This window comes from Herpailurus yagouaroundi, unplaced genomic scaffold (genome assembly GCF_014898765.1).
Source record: "Herpailurus yagouaroundi ecotype Mexico unplaced genomic scaffold, PumYag 77, whole genome shotgun sequence".
Classification (NCBI taxonomy): Eukaryota; Metazoa; Chordata; class Mammalia; order Carnivora; family Felidae; genus Herpailurus; species Herpailurus yagouaroundi.
This window is the reverse complement of record NW_024412388.1, coordinates 42,788,947-42,803,589: the sequence shown is the minus strand read 5'-3', so window position 1 is coordinate 42,803,589 and position 14,643 is coordinate 42,788,947. Positions and strand designations below refer to the sequence as shown.

Genomic DNA, 14,643 nt, shown 5'->3' with positions numbered 1-14,643 from the left:
TTTCTCATCTGTTAAATGGGGGAGAATACAACTTATCTGTATCAAAGGACTATCATGAATGAAACAAAGTTCAGAGGGCTGCCTCAACAGGCACTAGTTCTTACTTACCACATCCTCCTATCAGTAAGAGTTAGTATCTGGCAACAGAATGTTCTAAAATACTGGAACCCAGGTCAGGAACTGAAGACAGCCTTTTGGAATCATGCAAAAAAGTGAATACAAGAAAATACAGTGCAGTTTCAGAACTGTGGAAGTAAAGAGATTACAAATTCTCCTTATCTTGCTCACTGGTGAGCAAGAATTTTGAATATGATTTAGAGTAAGGATAAGCCTCATTTGATTCCAAAAGACAGTACACAGAACTCCAGTAAGAATCGGGCCAGTTCGGAGTGCTGAGCGACCAGCTTTTGATATGGGCTCGGGTCATGATCTTGTGGTTTGTGCGTTCAAGCCCCACGTCAGGCTCTGCACTGACAGCAAGGAATCTGCTTGGGATTCTCTCTCCCTCTCTCAAAAAATAAAAAATAAATTAAAAAAAAAAAAAAGTCTGGCCAGCTAAAGCACAAACATCTAGTATAAAAATATGCCACTAATCAAAAAGGAATATACTTTCGTTCTTTGGAAAACTTAAACAGAGGAATGGCAAAACATATTTCGTTGGTTGTCAATAGTAAGGAAGGAATTCATACTCTGTTCCACTGAGGTTTGCAAAGGACACAAACAGAAGCCTCTGATAGTTTATACTGCAGTTGAGGCTGGTTCTCAAAAGCCCATTATATTTCTTGTCTTCATGCTAGGTAAGAGCACTCTTGAAATCTATAGCAAAGTCTTTTTTCTGGCCCTTCCTCTTCTTCTCAGTTTTGGTCACAATCCCATTTAAATCAAAACTTTGAGGGATCAAGATTTACAATGCCCATATAATCATTATCTAAACCCTCTACTCACAGTCATCAAGTCCTACTATTTTCCACCAGCACATCCACTTACACAGAATGTTATGTTCAGTCTAGTGTGTAAAGTTGGAGCCTTTTGCAAAAGGCCAAAAGCAGAATACCCAAAATTGTAAAAAATATATTTTTTCCTTCCCTCTACCCCACAAGTGGAAGGTACTTTGGTATTTATTACAAAAAAAAAAAATTTCCCCTCTTTTTCCTCCCCTCCAGCTGAGATTCTGCCTTCTAAACAACACATTTATAAGCATGTATTTTCCAAAGCTTTTTCATGTACTTCTTTTCTAGTAGCCTCACTAGGAATAACAACTCAGGATATTCTTTCAAACATGAAATTTAACATAAATATCAAGGTCTCCCTGTAGGTCTTTCGTTTCTCCTTCCTCTCTGAAACTCCCAGAGTTAAGAAGCTGGCCAGGGCTAGGAAAAGTAACTGGCATAGCTGTTCCAACATAAGCTCACAGACCTCCCCACATAGTCCAAGGCTTGATTTTGCAAAGCTGTTGAAGGAGCGTTCCCAGAATGATTCCAACTTGATTTGGGATTATGGCTATCATTCAAAATCAACCTTTTTGCAGCCTACAGAAAATCAACAATGAAGGCCAGTGAGGCAGCCAACTTACAAACTCCAATGATAACTTGTTTCAACACTGAACTGCTGGCAAGGCAGAAGGGCTGACACTGAGGAACAGACAGCACCTCTGAAGCCCCAGGGGCTGAGGAGGGCATTCAACACAGAGAGGGTCTCTGATAATTCATGAAATGCATTCTGAAGTCATCTAGAATGGAGGTTGCAATCCTCTGTGCTTGAGCATCTGCCTCACTGTGCTCCTGGATGTCGCACAAAAACTGCAATCCTTCTTCTTCAACTAACATTCTGCAGTATTTGCTGGCTGAAAGAAAATCAAAGAGAACTGATGGACAAACTGGCATTTTAAATATTCCCAAGTCACCACATTCACCTTTTTGAAGAAAGGGTACCAAGGTTTAAGCCCTTTGACATAGGAATTAACAGATAAAAGAAATATGTCAAAGGGCACCTGGGTGGCTCAGTCGGTTAAGCACCCGACTTCGGCTCAGATCATGATCTCACGGTTTGTGGGTTCGAGCCGCACGTTGGGCTCTGTGCTGACAGGTGGGAGCCTGGAGCCTGCTTCAGATTCTGTGTCTCCCTCTCTCAGCCCCTCTCACACTTATGCTCTCTCTCTCTCAAAAGTAAACATAAAAAAAACTTAAAAAAAAATACGTCAAAACTTAAATAATGCTTGGATTGTGTAGTGCAATTATAAATGATTTTTTAGTATGTTTATTTCCAGACAACTCTATGCCTCAAATCTCTAATCCTAGCTAAAAGGATAGAAACTTCTTTTATTATAAATGTAATACACATTTCAAGTTCAGGCGTTATGCTAAGCTAGATGACCTGATAACACTAGATGCTGGATAAAATATAACAAAAAATTTTAAATGTATACTCATGTGTACAAAGTAAAGAACTTGTCCAGGACCCAGACACAGATTGCAGAGAGCACCTAAGCTCATGTAACTTTATCTGCAGCTATCCCGGGGAAGAAAGGGACTGTAAGTTTCAGTAATCTAGGAATTTAGGTTCCAACTTACAAAGTTAGAAGCAATCTATATATAATAAAATATGTATCAGTGCATAAAGCTGACCCCTCAAAGGACTATAGGAGAGAAGGGATAAGACAATGAAAACATTTGGCTTCTAGGTGGGTATACAGGCGTGGTTGGAAGAAATCCTCCCCAAGAATTCATAACCACAGTAGTGAGTTGGTATAGGATTTGAATTTATACTGCCTAAATGTTCTGGGAACCCTTGAGCTGAGAAGTTAATATGAAAATTAGTTCAATCCCAGGAAAACCTCTAGAGCACCTGAGGGAAGCAAATACAAAACTGCGTAGTCTAAAAAGGAGTCTCTTAATCACTCCAAAGGCCAACTAGACACAGGGAGAAATAATGATCTAATGACATGGAAATTGTTTTTTTAAGGATAAGATAGAATAAAGTGAGAGAAGGTATAAGATACTTCTGACAGACACCCCACAAGGAAAGTATAGGGGAAGAAGAAGATCTTTAAACAGCTGAGAATTTTCATCAATTTTGGAAAGTGTAACTGTGACCTGAAGTCCAGAGGCTGTGTAACAAAAGGCTGATGAAACATAATGAACAAAGTCAAGACAATAAACTGCAGAAAAAATATTTGCAAGAGTTCCTTCAAATTAAAAAGATCAACAAAGAGTAGACAAAAAGTGAATAAAGAATATCAATGGACAATTCAAGGAAACGAAAATGAGTCTTCAATAAAAGATAGTTAATGTAACTTAAATGTTAAGCAAGACCATCATTTCACCTTAAATTGCCAAAGAACAAAACGTTCAATTAAACATTGTCTGTGTAAGAATGACAAGCTTTCATACATTGCTGACAGGAATGAAAACTGATAATCAACTCACCAGAAAACAGTTTAGCAATGCCTATCAATATCACCATGTTCCTAACATTTTGACTCAGCAATTCTAAATATTATACAGATTAACTGACACTTGCAAAATGATACACTTAACAAATGATATGTACTATGCGTGAACTAATAGTGTGCTATGCACAAATGCTAATACTATGAGCCTAGCGATGTTTTAAATGCTTAACGAATATTAACCCACTTAATTTTTTTCAATGTTTATTTATTTATTTTGAGAGAGAGAGAGACAGACAGACAGACAGACATGAGTGGGGGAGGCACAGAGAGAGAGAGGGCAACACAGAATCCAGAGCAGGCTCCAGGCTCTGAGCTGTCAGCACAGAGCCCAATGCAGGTCTCGAACTCATGGACCACAAGATCATGACCTGAGCTGAAGTCAGATGCTCAATCAACTGAGCCACCCAGGCACCCCAACCCACTTAATTCTCACAGCTCTATAAAGTAGGTATTTTCATCCCCATTTTATAGTTAAGGAAACTGGGGCACAGTGAAGTCAAGTAACCTGCTCAAGTTCCCACTGTTAGTAACTGGCAGAAACTGGGAACAGAGCACAGGTAGTCAGTCTGGTTCTAACATCTTCCTCTTAATTACCCACATGTGCATCTTCAATTCATAGATAGATAGAGTTACAGATATATAGTCTTTGTATATCATTTTTCATTGTACATTAATCCATATTCATGTATATAAATATGTTAATATTCAATAAAATAGTGCTTGTAATAGAAAAGACTAGAAACAATATCCATTTAAAGAAGACTGGTTAAATAATTATATCTATATAGTGAAGAAATACTGAGCAGTCTAATAGTGGTAATCTGGAGCTCTGCCAGTTGCTATTTTAACTTTAGCAAGTTACTTAAGTTCTCTGTGCCTTGTTTGCTCATCTGTAATAAATGAATAATAATAATAATGCTACCCCCTTCTCGTTGTTGTGAAGATTGAGTTAACTCATAAAGACCTTGCAATACTGCCTGGCACAGAGAAAGTACTCAACTAACTTCTAGTTGCTATAAACCAAAGTCATTTCAGAGCTATTCTGACACATCTGCCTGTAGTTGTTTATATGCCAACACCATTCACAATACTTATTTATAATTTAAAGAGAAGTGTTAGGGCAAGCTCCTAGAAACCATTTTTCTTGATCAGTTCTTTCTTGTTTATTCTGCCAGGTTAACTTTAGAATAATTTTCAGATCCCTCATCTCACTCGTTCATTTAAATTGCAGCATATTCATAAGCTGAAAAGATTTGACATGTGTCTCTTAAAAAGTCTTTCCATCTAGGAATATAGTATGTCTCATAATTACTTCAGGTTTCTCAATTATTTCTCAGTTTACTGCACAGAGCTCTCATTGTTTGTTAAAATTATTTTGGGAATTTTATACTTTTGTTAGTAGCTAATATTTTAATTCTAAAGCTATTTCTTGAAACTTTTCACTATAAAATTATACTCTGTATTTCTTTTATAATAAAAGCAAAAAATTTTACAATAATCCTTAGCAAAGAATGTAAGTCCCCAATTCTCCCAACAGCCAAACATGTAAAAACATTTAATCTGGCTAGGAAACAACCCCTGACTCCTGGCCCTCCAGCCTCCCCCAGACCATTACAAAAAGGCAGATGTATATATTACTATAGACAGAGTATTCATGATAAACTGTTGAGTGAAAAGAGCCAGCTATAGGGCAGCATGCACAGAATGAGCCCATTTTGTTTAAAAATGTCCTTATTTATATATAGTATATACTAACTACAGTATGTGTATAGAGAAGTATTTGGAAGGATAGTTATAATTATCAAATTATTAATAGTACCTGCCTGTGGGGAATAGGAGTGAGAGCCAACTTTCACTTTATTTTATAAATTTTTTTTTTTAACGTTTATTTATTTTTGAGACAGAGAGAGACAGAGCATGAACGGGGGAGGGGCAGAGAGAGAGCGAGACACAGAATCGGAAGCAGGCTCCAGGCTTTGAGCCATCAGCCCAGAGCCCGACGCGGGGCTCAAACTCACAGACTGCGAGATCGTGACCTGAGCCGAAGTCGGACGCTCAACCGACTGAGCCACCCAGGCGCCCCAACTTTCACTTTCTATAGTGCTTGACATCCACCCCAAAATAGATTATAATTCTGTGACATTTTTTAAACTAATAAAAACATTTTCCAACTTCATTTTTTAAAAAAGTTAAATTCAATAGAGGTGAACAAATTTTCAAAATTCTATCTTGAACTTAACCTTTATACAGAAAAACAGTTGGAAAACTACTATGTTTTGAATACATACGGTTTTTACTGCAGACATGATACATTGCCCATAGTGCCCAGAGCTGAACCGCTGGTTGAGAGAAGTTGCCAAGGAGTGGGAAAAATGCCTTGAAGGATCTAAAGAGGCACAAAGAAGTTCATTTAGAATTCAGGCTATCATCTGTGATACAATAATTATTTTTAACCTCTCCACAGGATCATTTCCTCATTGAGACAGATGTATTGTTGAGCATATATCAGAAGCTAACATTTAAGAACTTACATTCTATGTTAGACACTCTTTATATTCAGTATCTCATTTCATCCTCAATCTTGCACACAATAAGCCTCATTTTACAGAGGAATAAAACTGAGTCTCAGAGATCTTCTAAAAGTGATTTTCCCAAAATCACAAAGTAACACGATTTGAACATAAGGCTATCTGACTCTATTTTATCACTGTACCATGGTCTCTACATAGTACAATGAGGACAAGCTTTAAGAAAAGTACTGCTCCATCACGAGATTACCTGTAGGTCACCAACGCTGTCATCTTACAACTTGAACTTGGCCAATTCTGGATGGTTGCATACTATACAAAAAGAGAAACCAGGATTCTAGTATTGTATTCCATCCTTTTTAAAAGGTCATAATAGGCTGTTTCATGCCATTTATAATTACATATATATGAAAAAACAAATCTTCAAAATATGGGAATGATCACCCAAATTAAGGTATACCTACCTGCCAAAATATGAAGTAGATAACCATTAAATATGTAGAATAGGAACAAAGTCATGTGGAAAACAGTGCAATAAGAGGGGGCTTCTGAGTAAAGATGCAGGACTTGGCATGCATCCATTCCTTTCCTAAATCCTATGACCAGAAATATATAAATGGTTTAAAATAAAAGAAGGCAACCAAACAAGAACAAAGCAGAAAGAAAATGGTGAGTGATTTGGTAGATCTAGCACTGGAGAAGATTAAAAAATGAACCAGTTTGAACAGAACTCCCAGACATAAAAATCTGGCACACAAAGTACTTTAGGAAGTGAGATTAAAGGTGGGGTTAAAAACAAGAGGAATGATCGAAAGTACCAAAGAATCAAGACTCCCATATCTCCTTTCCACCACTAATAAAAATTTCTGCACTGGGCAACCTTGTGAACAATTAAGGGTTGAAGTACCATGTTAAAAACAGGGATGAAGTGAAAATCTAAATGATAAATGCTGAGAGTCCCTTGCTCTCAACTCTCTTCCTCTAGTGGGATTTCAGACCATTGGAACCAAGCTTATCATTTTCAGTCAGGAAAACAGAAGATTCTTCTTGAGGAAAATTCCAACCAGTTCAGGATAGAAGATCTAATGACAATGACAGTGACTAATACAGATCACGCTAGGTGAGGCCCATAGTTGACAAGTTCCACCCATCTGTACCTAGCTTCCAAACAACTCCACTCTTAAATATGACTGGACAGCTGAAGATCTCCATATACTTTAAGAAAGTCTGTAACATAAACGATAAAAATAGGGTGAAAAAGCAACTTGCAGAAAACAGAAACCTTGAAGGAAGAGGAAAACTTAAAAAACAAAACAAAAGCAAAACCCAAACTAATCATTACTACCTTTAAAGAGATAATAGATACAGCAACCATGGGAAAAGAGTAAGATATTATATGAAAAAGAAGCACTCAGAGAACAAAAGAGAGTTCTTGAAAATTAAAATAGAAATATATAAATACAAATATATAACTATACATAATATATAAAAACACATTATAAGCTATAAAAATAAATAAATATACTGTGGTACCTGGGTGGCTCAGTCAGTTAAGTGTCCAGCTCTTGATTTTGGCTCAGGTCATGATCTCACAGATTGTGAGACTGAGTCCCACATTGGGCTCTGCATTGACAGTGCGGAGCCTGCTTGGGATTTCCTCTCTCTCTCTCTCTGCCCCTCCCCTCCTTGCGTGTGTGCACACACTCTCTCTCAAAAAAAAAAATTAAGGGGCACCTAGGTGGCCCAGTTGGTTAAGCCTCTGACTTCAGCTCAGGTCATGATCTCATAGCTCGTGAGTTTGAGCCTCACGCTGGGCTCTGTGCTGACAGCTCAGAGCCTGAACCTGCCTCGGATTCTGTGTCCTCCTCTCTCTCTCTCTCAAAAATAAACATTAAAAAATTTTAAAGTATATGTTAAACTATATGATGAACCATATAAATATATAAAATTACATTAAAATAGTTAATTATATAATAAAATATATAAAATATAAATGCAAAACCCAATAGGAGTGGAGATTTATTTATTTATTTATTTATTTTGGAGAGAGAGAGCACAAGTGAGGAAGGGGCAGAGAGAGGTGGGGAGAGAAAGAATCCCAAGCAGGGTTCACACCACCAGTGCAGAACCCAATGTGAAGCTCGAACTCACAAACCTCAAAATCATGACCTGAGCCAAAGTCAGACACTTAACTGTCTGTGCCACCCAGATGCCCCAGCAGTGGAGATTTTTAAAGATTTTTTTTAAAGAGGAAAACAGGGAAATAGGTAAGGAAAAATGAGTCCAGGGAGGCCAACATCCTAAGGTGGGGGGAAAAAAAGAGGAAGAGAGTAGAAAGGGAGAAAGAAATTTCTCAGAACTGAAGGAAACAAGCTTCCAGAGCAATTAGTATCCAAGATAATGATGAAAATAAACCTACATCCAGGCACACCACTGTGTGATTTTTGAGAACAAAAATCTTAAAGGTTCCGAAGGAAAATGGCTTCTCAAAAGTGATACTGAGAAAACAAAGAAGTAATGACTTAAAAATTCAGAAAGAAAAATATTCCAAAACTAAAATTCTATACCCAGCCATGTGACTAACTAAATATGAAGGTAAAATAATGCCCTTTTCAAACAAATAAGGTCTGAACTATTTATTTATTTATTTATTTGAGAGAGAGAGAGCGAGAGAGAGAGAGAGAGAGGGTATGGAGGTGGGGAGGTTGGGAGGGTAGAGGGAGAGAAGCTTGAGCCTGACGTGAGGCTCGGATCTCGTGACTCTGAGATCATGTAAAGTCTAAAATTTTCTATTTCATGCATTTGAGGAAGCTACTAGATAAGATCCAACAGAATGAGGGAGTACACCAAAAAACCAGGAAGGCATGCAATCCAGGAAACAGGGAATCCAACACCAGAGAAGTAAAGAGAATCCCCAGTAAAGGAATATCCTGGAATGACAGCAGTATAGCAAATACACAAATAAGCAGACCAGATGGAAGAAAACAGAAAGTTTTGGGAAAGAAGTCTTAAGAAGCTGAAGTAGATGGAATATATTTCAATATACTGAAAGGATATATATACTTGGGAGTATAGGAAAGGGTACGCATAGGGAAAATGAGAAAAAGAACCTTCTTTTTCCAGAGTGGGAAAATGAATGAACAGATTAATGTCTAAAACTGCAAAATGAAGTAGCAACAGAGGTAATTTAGATATGGAGAAAACATCAAAAGAAATAGCTTGAAAAAAAGCTGAAAGTGGAAAAGAGAACTGGTAAAGCCACATTCAACTGTTTATACGTGTAACTTTTATAAAAGAAAAATATCAGGAGGAATGTAACAAAGTATTAACAGAGGTTAGAGCTTGATTGCACGTGAGTGATTTAGAATATTTTCTTTGTACTTTTTTATTATGTTTCCCATTTTCTACAATGAATACATATTTCTAAAATTCTTGGGACGCCTGGGTAGCTCAGTTGGTTGAGTGTCCGACTTAGGCTCAGGTCGTGATCTCACAGTCTGTGGCTTCGAACCTTGTGTCAGGCTCTGTGCGCACAGCTCAGAGCCTGGAGCCTGCTTCGGATTCTGTGTCTCCCCCATCTCTCTGCCCCTCCTCTGCCCACACTCTGTCTCTCTTTCTGAAATATAAAATAATAATAATAAAGTAAAATTCTTAAAACTAGAAAAGTAAGTCTCCTGCAAGAAGAGATCACGACACAGTTTGTAAAGAAGAATGAATGGTCCTTGTACCAAATCCTGGAGAAGAGCACTCCTCTGAAGGTCATGGGACATCCAGGGCTGTGTGTCAGATGTCAGGTGGGCTATGATGCCTGCAGCAAAATAACTGACTTCCATTTCTTTGCTATGGAGCAAGCTGCTAATATGTTTCACCACATCTTCAGTCACCAGCTTGGAAGACAGTTCTCTAACTTCAGCTATGTTGTTCTACAGGTAAAAGAGCAGAAAATATCAGGGATAGGAAAAGGAGACAGAATCAGTGTCTGACTCTCTTCCTTTCCTACTGCTTAGCTTAGTCAGAATACTTCATCCCATCCTCCTCCCTCTCAATTTAGCCTAAAACCCGTAATCCCACCCCTTGATGATGAGGATATCAGTAATGACAAATCACTGAGTGAGCACTTACTAAGTGCCAGGCACTGTACCAGACAAACAAAAAGGTCCTTTTTTCTGCCTTATCTCATTTAATGTTTCATATAGTTTTACCAAGAAATAAGTCACTCAGCAAGATTTAACTTGTCAGTCAGAACTTGTCAGGTTTATACTGCTAATAACTGGTTGAACTAGAATAAAATCCAGGCCTGACTCAAATACTTAAGATTGCTCAGGGCCTACTATATGTTACATTAGCTTGAAATTTAACAGTAACAATGAAAGGCAGGTAGTATTTTATTTTATATATTAGGTTGCTATGCTGTTTAACAAACTGCCACAAACTTGGTGGCTTAAAACAACATACATTTTTTCTCTCTCAGTTTTTGTGGGCCAGGAGTTCATCCATGGCTTAGGTGGCTCTTCTACTCTGAGGTCTCAAAAAGCCACAATCAAAGTGCTGGCTGGGCTGCATTCTCATCTGGGGGCTCCACTGGAAGGAAACCTACTTTCAAGCTTACAAACTGTTGGCCACATTCATTAAGATTGAGGGTTTCGTTTTCTTGCTGGAGGCCACCCTTAGCGCCTAGAAGCTGCCCATAGTTACTTCCCACAGGGGCTTCTTTCTCCAACTACTTACTTCTTGGCAGCCTGCTTTTTCAAATACATGGAAGAGTCTCTCTAGCAAGTCTATTAGCAATAGGGATTAACACCATAGTACCCCTAAATCAGAGGGGGATATGTTCTAAGACCTCCAATGGATATGCCTGAAACCACAAACAGTATCAAATTCTATAATATACTGTTTTTTCTACACAAACATACCTATGATAAAGTTCAATGTATAAATTAGGCCAGTAAGAGATTAACAATAATAGAATAATCATAACAATATATTGTTTACTTTTGTCTGTTTTTTTTAAAGTTTATTTATTTTGAGAGAGAGAGAGCATGGGCACGGGAAGGGCAAAAAGAGAGGGAGAGAGAGAGAATCCCAAGCAGGCTTCATGCTGTCAGCGCACAGCCCAACGAAGGGCTCAAACTCATGAACCATGAGATCATGACCTAAGCTGAGATCAAGAGTTGGGCACTTAACCAACTGAGCCACTCAGGTGCCCCTCATGTAACTTTTATTACAATATACTGTTATAGGGGCACCTGAGTGGCTCAGTCAGTTAAGTGTCCGACTCTTGGTTTTGGCTCAGGTCATGATCTCATGGTTTGAGTTCAAGCCCAACATTGGACTTTGCACTGATGGTGCAGAGCCTGCTTGGGAGTCTGTCTCTTGCCCCTCACCTGCTTGTGCTCTCTCTTGCTCTCTTAAAAACAAACAAACAAACAAACAAAAATTACGTGAATGTGGTCTCTTTCTCAAAATATCTTTTTTTTAAAAGCTTATTTATTTATTTTGAGAGAGAGAGAAAACACATGAGCGGGGGGAGGGGCAGAGAGAGAATCCCAAGCAGGTTTTGCTCTGTCAGTAAAGAGCATGATGTGGGGCTCAAACTCACAAACTGTGAGATCATAACCTGAACTGAAATCAAGAGCCAGATGCTTAACCGACTGAGCCACCCAGGCACCCTCTCTCAAATATCTTATTTCACTGTACTCACTCTTCTTCTGCTTGTGAGGAGATGATAAAATGCCTATATGACAAGACAAAAAGGTGGATGACGTAAGCATGTGACATAGCATTAGGCTACTACTGACCTTTGGGCCATTCCTCAGGAGGATCACCTGCTTCCAGACTGTAACTGAAACTATGGATAAGGGGAAGGGGTCTACTGTCTATACACCATAACATAATCACAGAACTGATACCCTATCATCTTTGCTATATTCTATTTGTTAGAAGCAAGTCACAGTTCCTGCCCACATTTGAGAGGAGGACTTTTACAAAGACGTGAACAGCAAGAAGAAATCAGAATCACTAGGAATCACCTTAGGGTCTGTCTACCACACAGATGAAAACACAAAGGTTTAGAAGTGAAACACATAGTCAAATTGAACACAGCAGTTACTGTTCCTTCTGAAGCAGTTTTCAGAAAAGTATACCCTAGAGACTAGTATGTTCAAAATAGCATCATACAGCACTATGCAGAAAACTACATTATTTTGAGATCACTTACCCCAGGTTTTTTTTTACAAGACCAGCTATACCCTATTGATTTCAGCAGAAACTGCACTATTGTGAGATTTCCCCCCAGTTTTCCCCAAAGCTATCTATACATACCCTCATCAATAGTAGGATTTCAGCATTAAGTCGATCAGATGGAAGCCCCAGACAAGGAGAGACAACATGACAGCATCCTTACTATAACTGAGGACACCTTAGATGAATCTCACAATTTCTCTTATAAGCTTGGCAGAGGCTACTTTTCTAGTACCTTTTTCATTCCAATAGTCTATGAACAAAATGTTGAGAAGAGATGGAAGCTACAGGAGAATGTGGGTCTTCTTCACTCAGCAAAAGGAAGGAAAGGAGGCATCCTCAAAAACTCTCAGCATTCTGAGAGGCTCTCAGAAAAAACTAAAAGATCTTTTAGAAAAGGTTAGCTAATAGTAGGACACTTAGCTTTATATAGCATATATGAGGCTTCAATCCACCTTTCTGGCCTTATTTATTGCTTTTCTCAACTTCTGCCAAAATTCCAGATATTCTTTATTACAGTATCCTTTAAATGATTACATTTTCTCATCTTCCCTAGCCAAAAGACCTTTGTCTCCTACTTCTTTTGTCCTCTATCTTTCTACTTTTTTGTACCTTCCAATATTAAGATTTCCAATATTAATCATTTAATCCCCTCTACTCTGTTCCAAGTCCTATATGTGCTAGGGATACTAAAGTAAAGACACAGTCCCTGCTTTCAAGGAGTGCATGCTCTAGAATCAAAAGCTTCCACTAGACTTTGTGCTTTTCTAGCACTTACCACAGTCCATCTTAAATCAGAAAATTATTCATATACCTGTCTAACACCATCTCCCCAACACTGAAGGACCATCAGCTGGATGTATTTCATGCATGGCAAACTGCAAGGACTTAACAGTATGTCTTCATTACTTTTTGTAAATGTTCACCTTTATCTTTTGGAAACAAAGAAATTTCTCAATTATGGATATCCTGATTGAGAGGTAGTATAACAATATAATCAAAGAAATTTCTAAAGAATTGATTACCTTGATAAAAAAGTATGGTAAAGTGGTTAATATCAGAGGTTCTACAGCTAGACTGCCTGAGTTTGACATTTGATTCTGCCTCCTACTACTTAGGTAACAGGATAAATAGAACATAACACAACTTTTCCTATCTCTATGTGACTTAGCCATGTGACTTCACTGCTCCTCCCATCAAGGGGTGGCCACCTCCTTTAATGTGGGCTTAACCATGGACATATAATAAATATATATTTGGTCTTTGTTGCCAGTTCTTGAAAAGAGAAGTCTTCAATCCCTTGGAATTTCCCAAGTGATAAGAGTAATCAGAGCATCTTTGTTCTTTATTTGGTAGGCAACTAAATAAATAACTCCAGGATGGGGACTGGTTGCCAAAAAAAACCAAACCTTAATTAGAAGCCTCGGACTTTCAGCCCCACCCCACAACCTCTGGAGGAGGAGAGAGGAACTGAAGATTGAATTAATGATCAGTCATGCCTATGTGATGAAACCTCCATAAAAAATCCTAAACGATGGGTTTAGAGAACTTCTGAATTGGTAAACACATTAAGGTGCTGGGAGGGTGGTGTGTCCAGACAGAGTATGAAAGCTCTGCATGCATTCATCCTTCCTTGCCCTATATCTTTCTTCCATTTCACTGTTTCTGAGTTGTATCCTTTATAATAAACTGACAATATCAAGCAAAACGCCTTCTGGAGTCTGTGAGCCATTCTAGCAAATTATCAACCTGAGGAAGGGGTCATGGAAACTCCTAATTTATAGCCAGATGGTCAGAGGTATGGGTGGCCCAAGACTTAAAACTGGCAACTGAAGTGGGGCAGTCTTATGAACCTGAGCCCTTTAACTTGGATAACTTAGGATAACTTAGGTAGGTAGTGTAAGAAAGGAATTGAACTGAATTGGAGCATACTCAGTTGTTACTGAGAGTTGGAGAAGTGATTACTGGGAAACACCCAGGCCACCTAGTGTGCTTTGCCCAATGAGACATTAGAGAACGTGACATAAGCAGAGGTTTAAGAAGCACTTGCACAGTGGGACTTGCCTTCTAGCGCTATCCTGAAACTGAAACAAGCCCATGGTGACAGGGGTGCCTGGCTGACTCAGTCAGTAGAGCATGCAACTTTTGATTTCAGGGTCATAAGTTCAAGCCCCACATTGGGCACAGAACTCCCTGGGGGTTGGGGAGGGGGAGAGAAGAAGAGGAAGGGAAAGGGGAGGAGGAGAAGAAGTCATCGCCCACGGAGATACAAGGCCCAACTAACAACTTGTACCAACTGTCACAGTGAGAGTTAGGCCATCTTAGCACACCTCGCCTTAGTTGAGCCACCAGATGACTACAGCAACATGAATAACTCCACTGGAATTACTGAGACCAGAAGAACTGTACAGCTAAACGGAGTTC

At 38.7% G+C, this 14,643-nt stretch overlaps 1 protein-coding gene across 1 annotated transcript in view; it reads right to left on the bottom strand.

The window, feature by feature from the left end:
• Positions 1-1,157: 1,157 nt before the first annotated feature.
• The window catches only part of ZYG11A (zyg-11 family member A, cell cycle regulator), a 79,818-nt gene continuing 66,332 nt past the window's right edge, over positions 1,158-14,643 (bottom strand). The window contains exons 11-14 of the mRNA XM_040470264.1: positions 9,708-9,902; positions 6,230-6,291; positions 5,740-5,837; positions 1,158-1,843 (exon numbers count right to left, since the gene is read on the bottom strand). Of these exons, the coding sequence (XP_040326198.1) occupies positions 1,680-1,843; positions 5,740-5,837; positions 6,230-6,291; positions 9,708-9,902 (519 nt within the window). The 3' untranslated portion in view covers positions 1,158-1,679. The remainder of the gene's footprint in view (positions 1,844-5,739; positions 5,838-6,229; positions 6,292-9,707; positions 9,903-14,643) is intronic.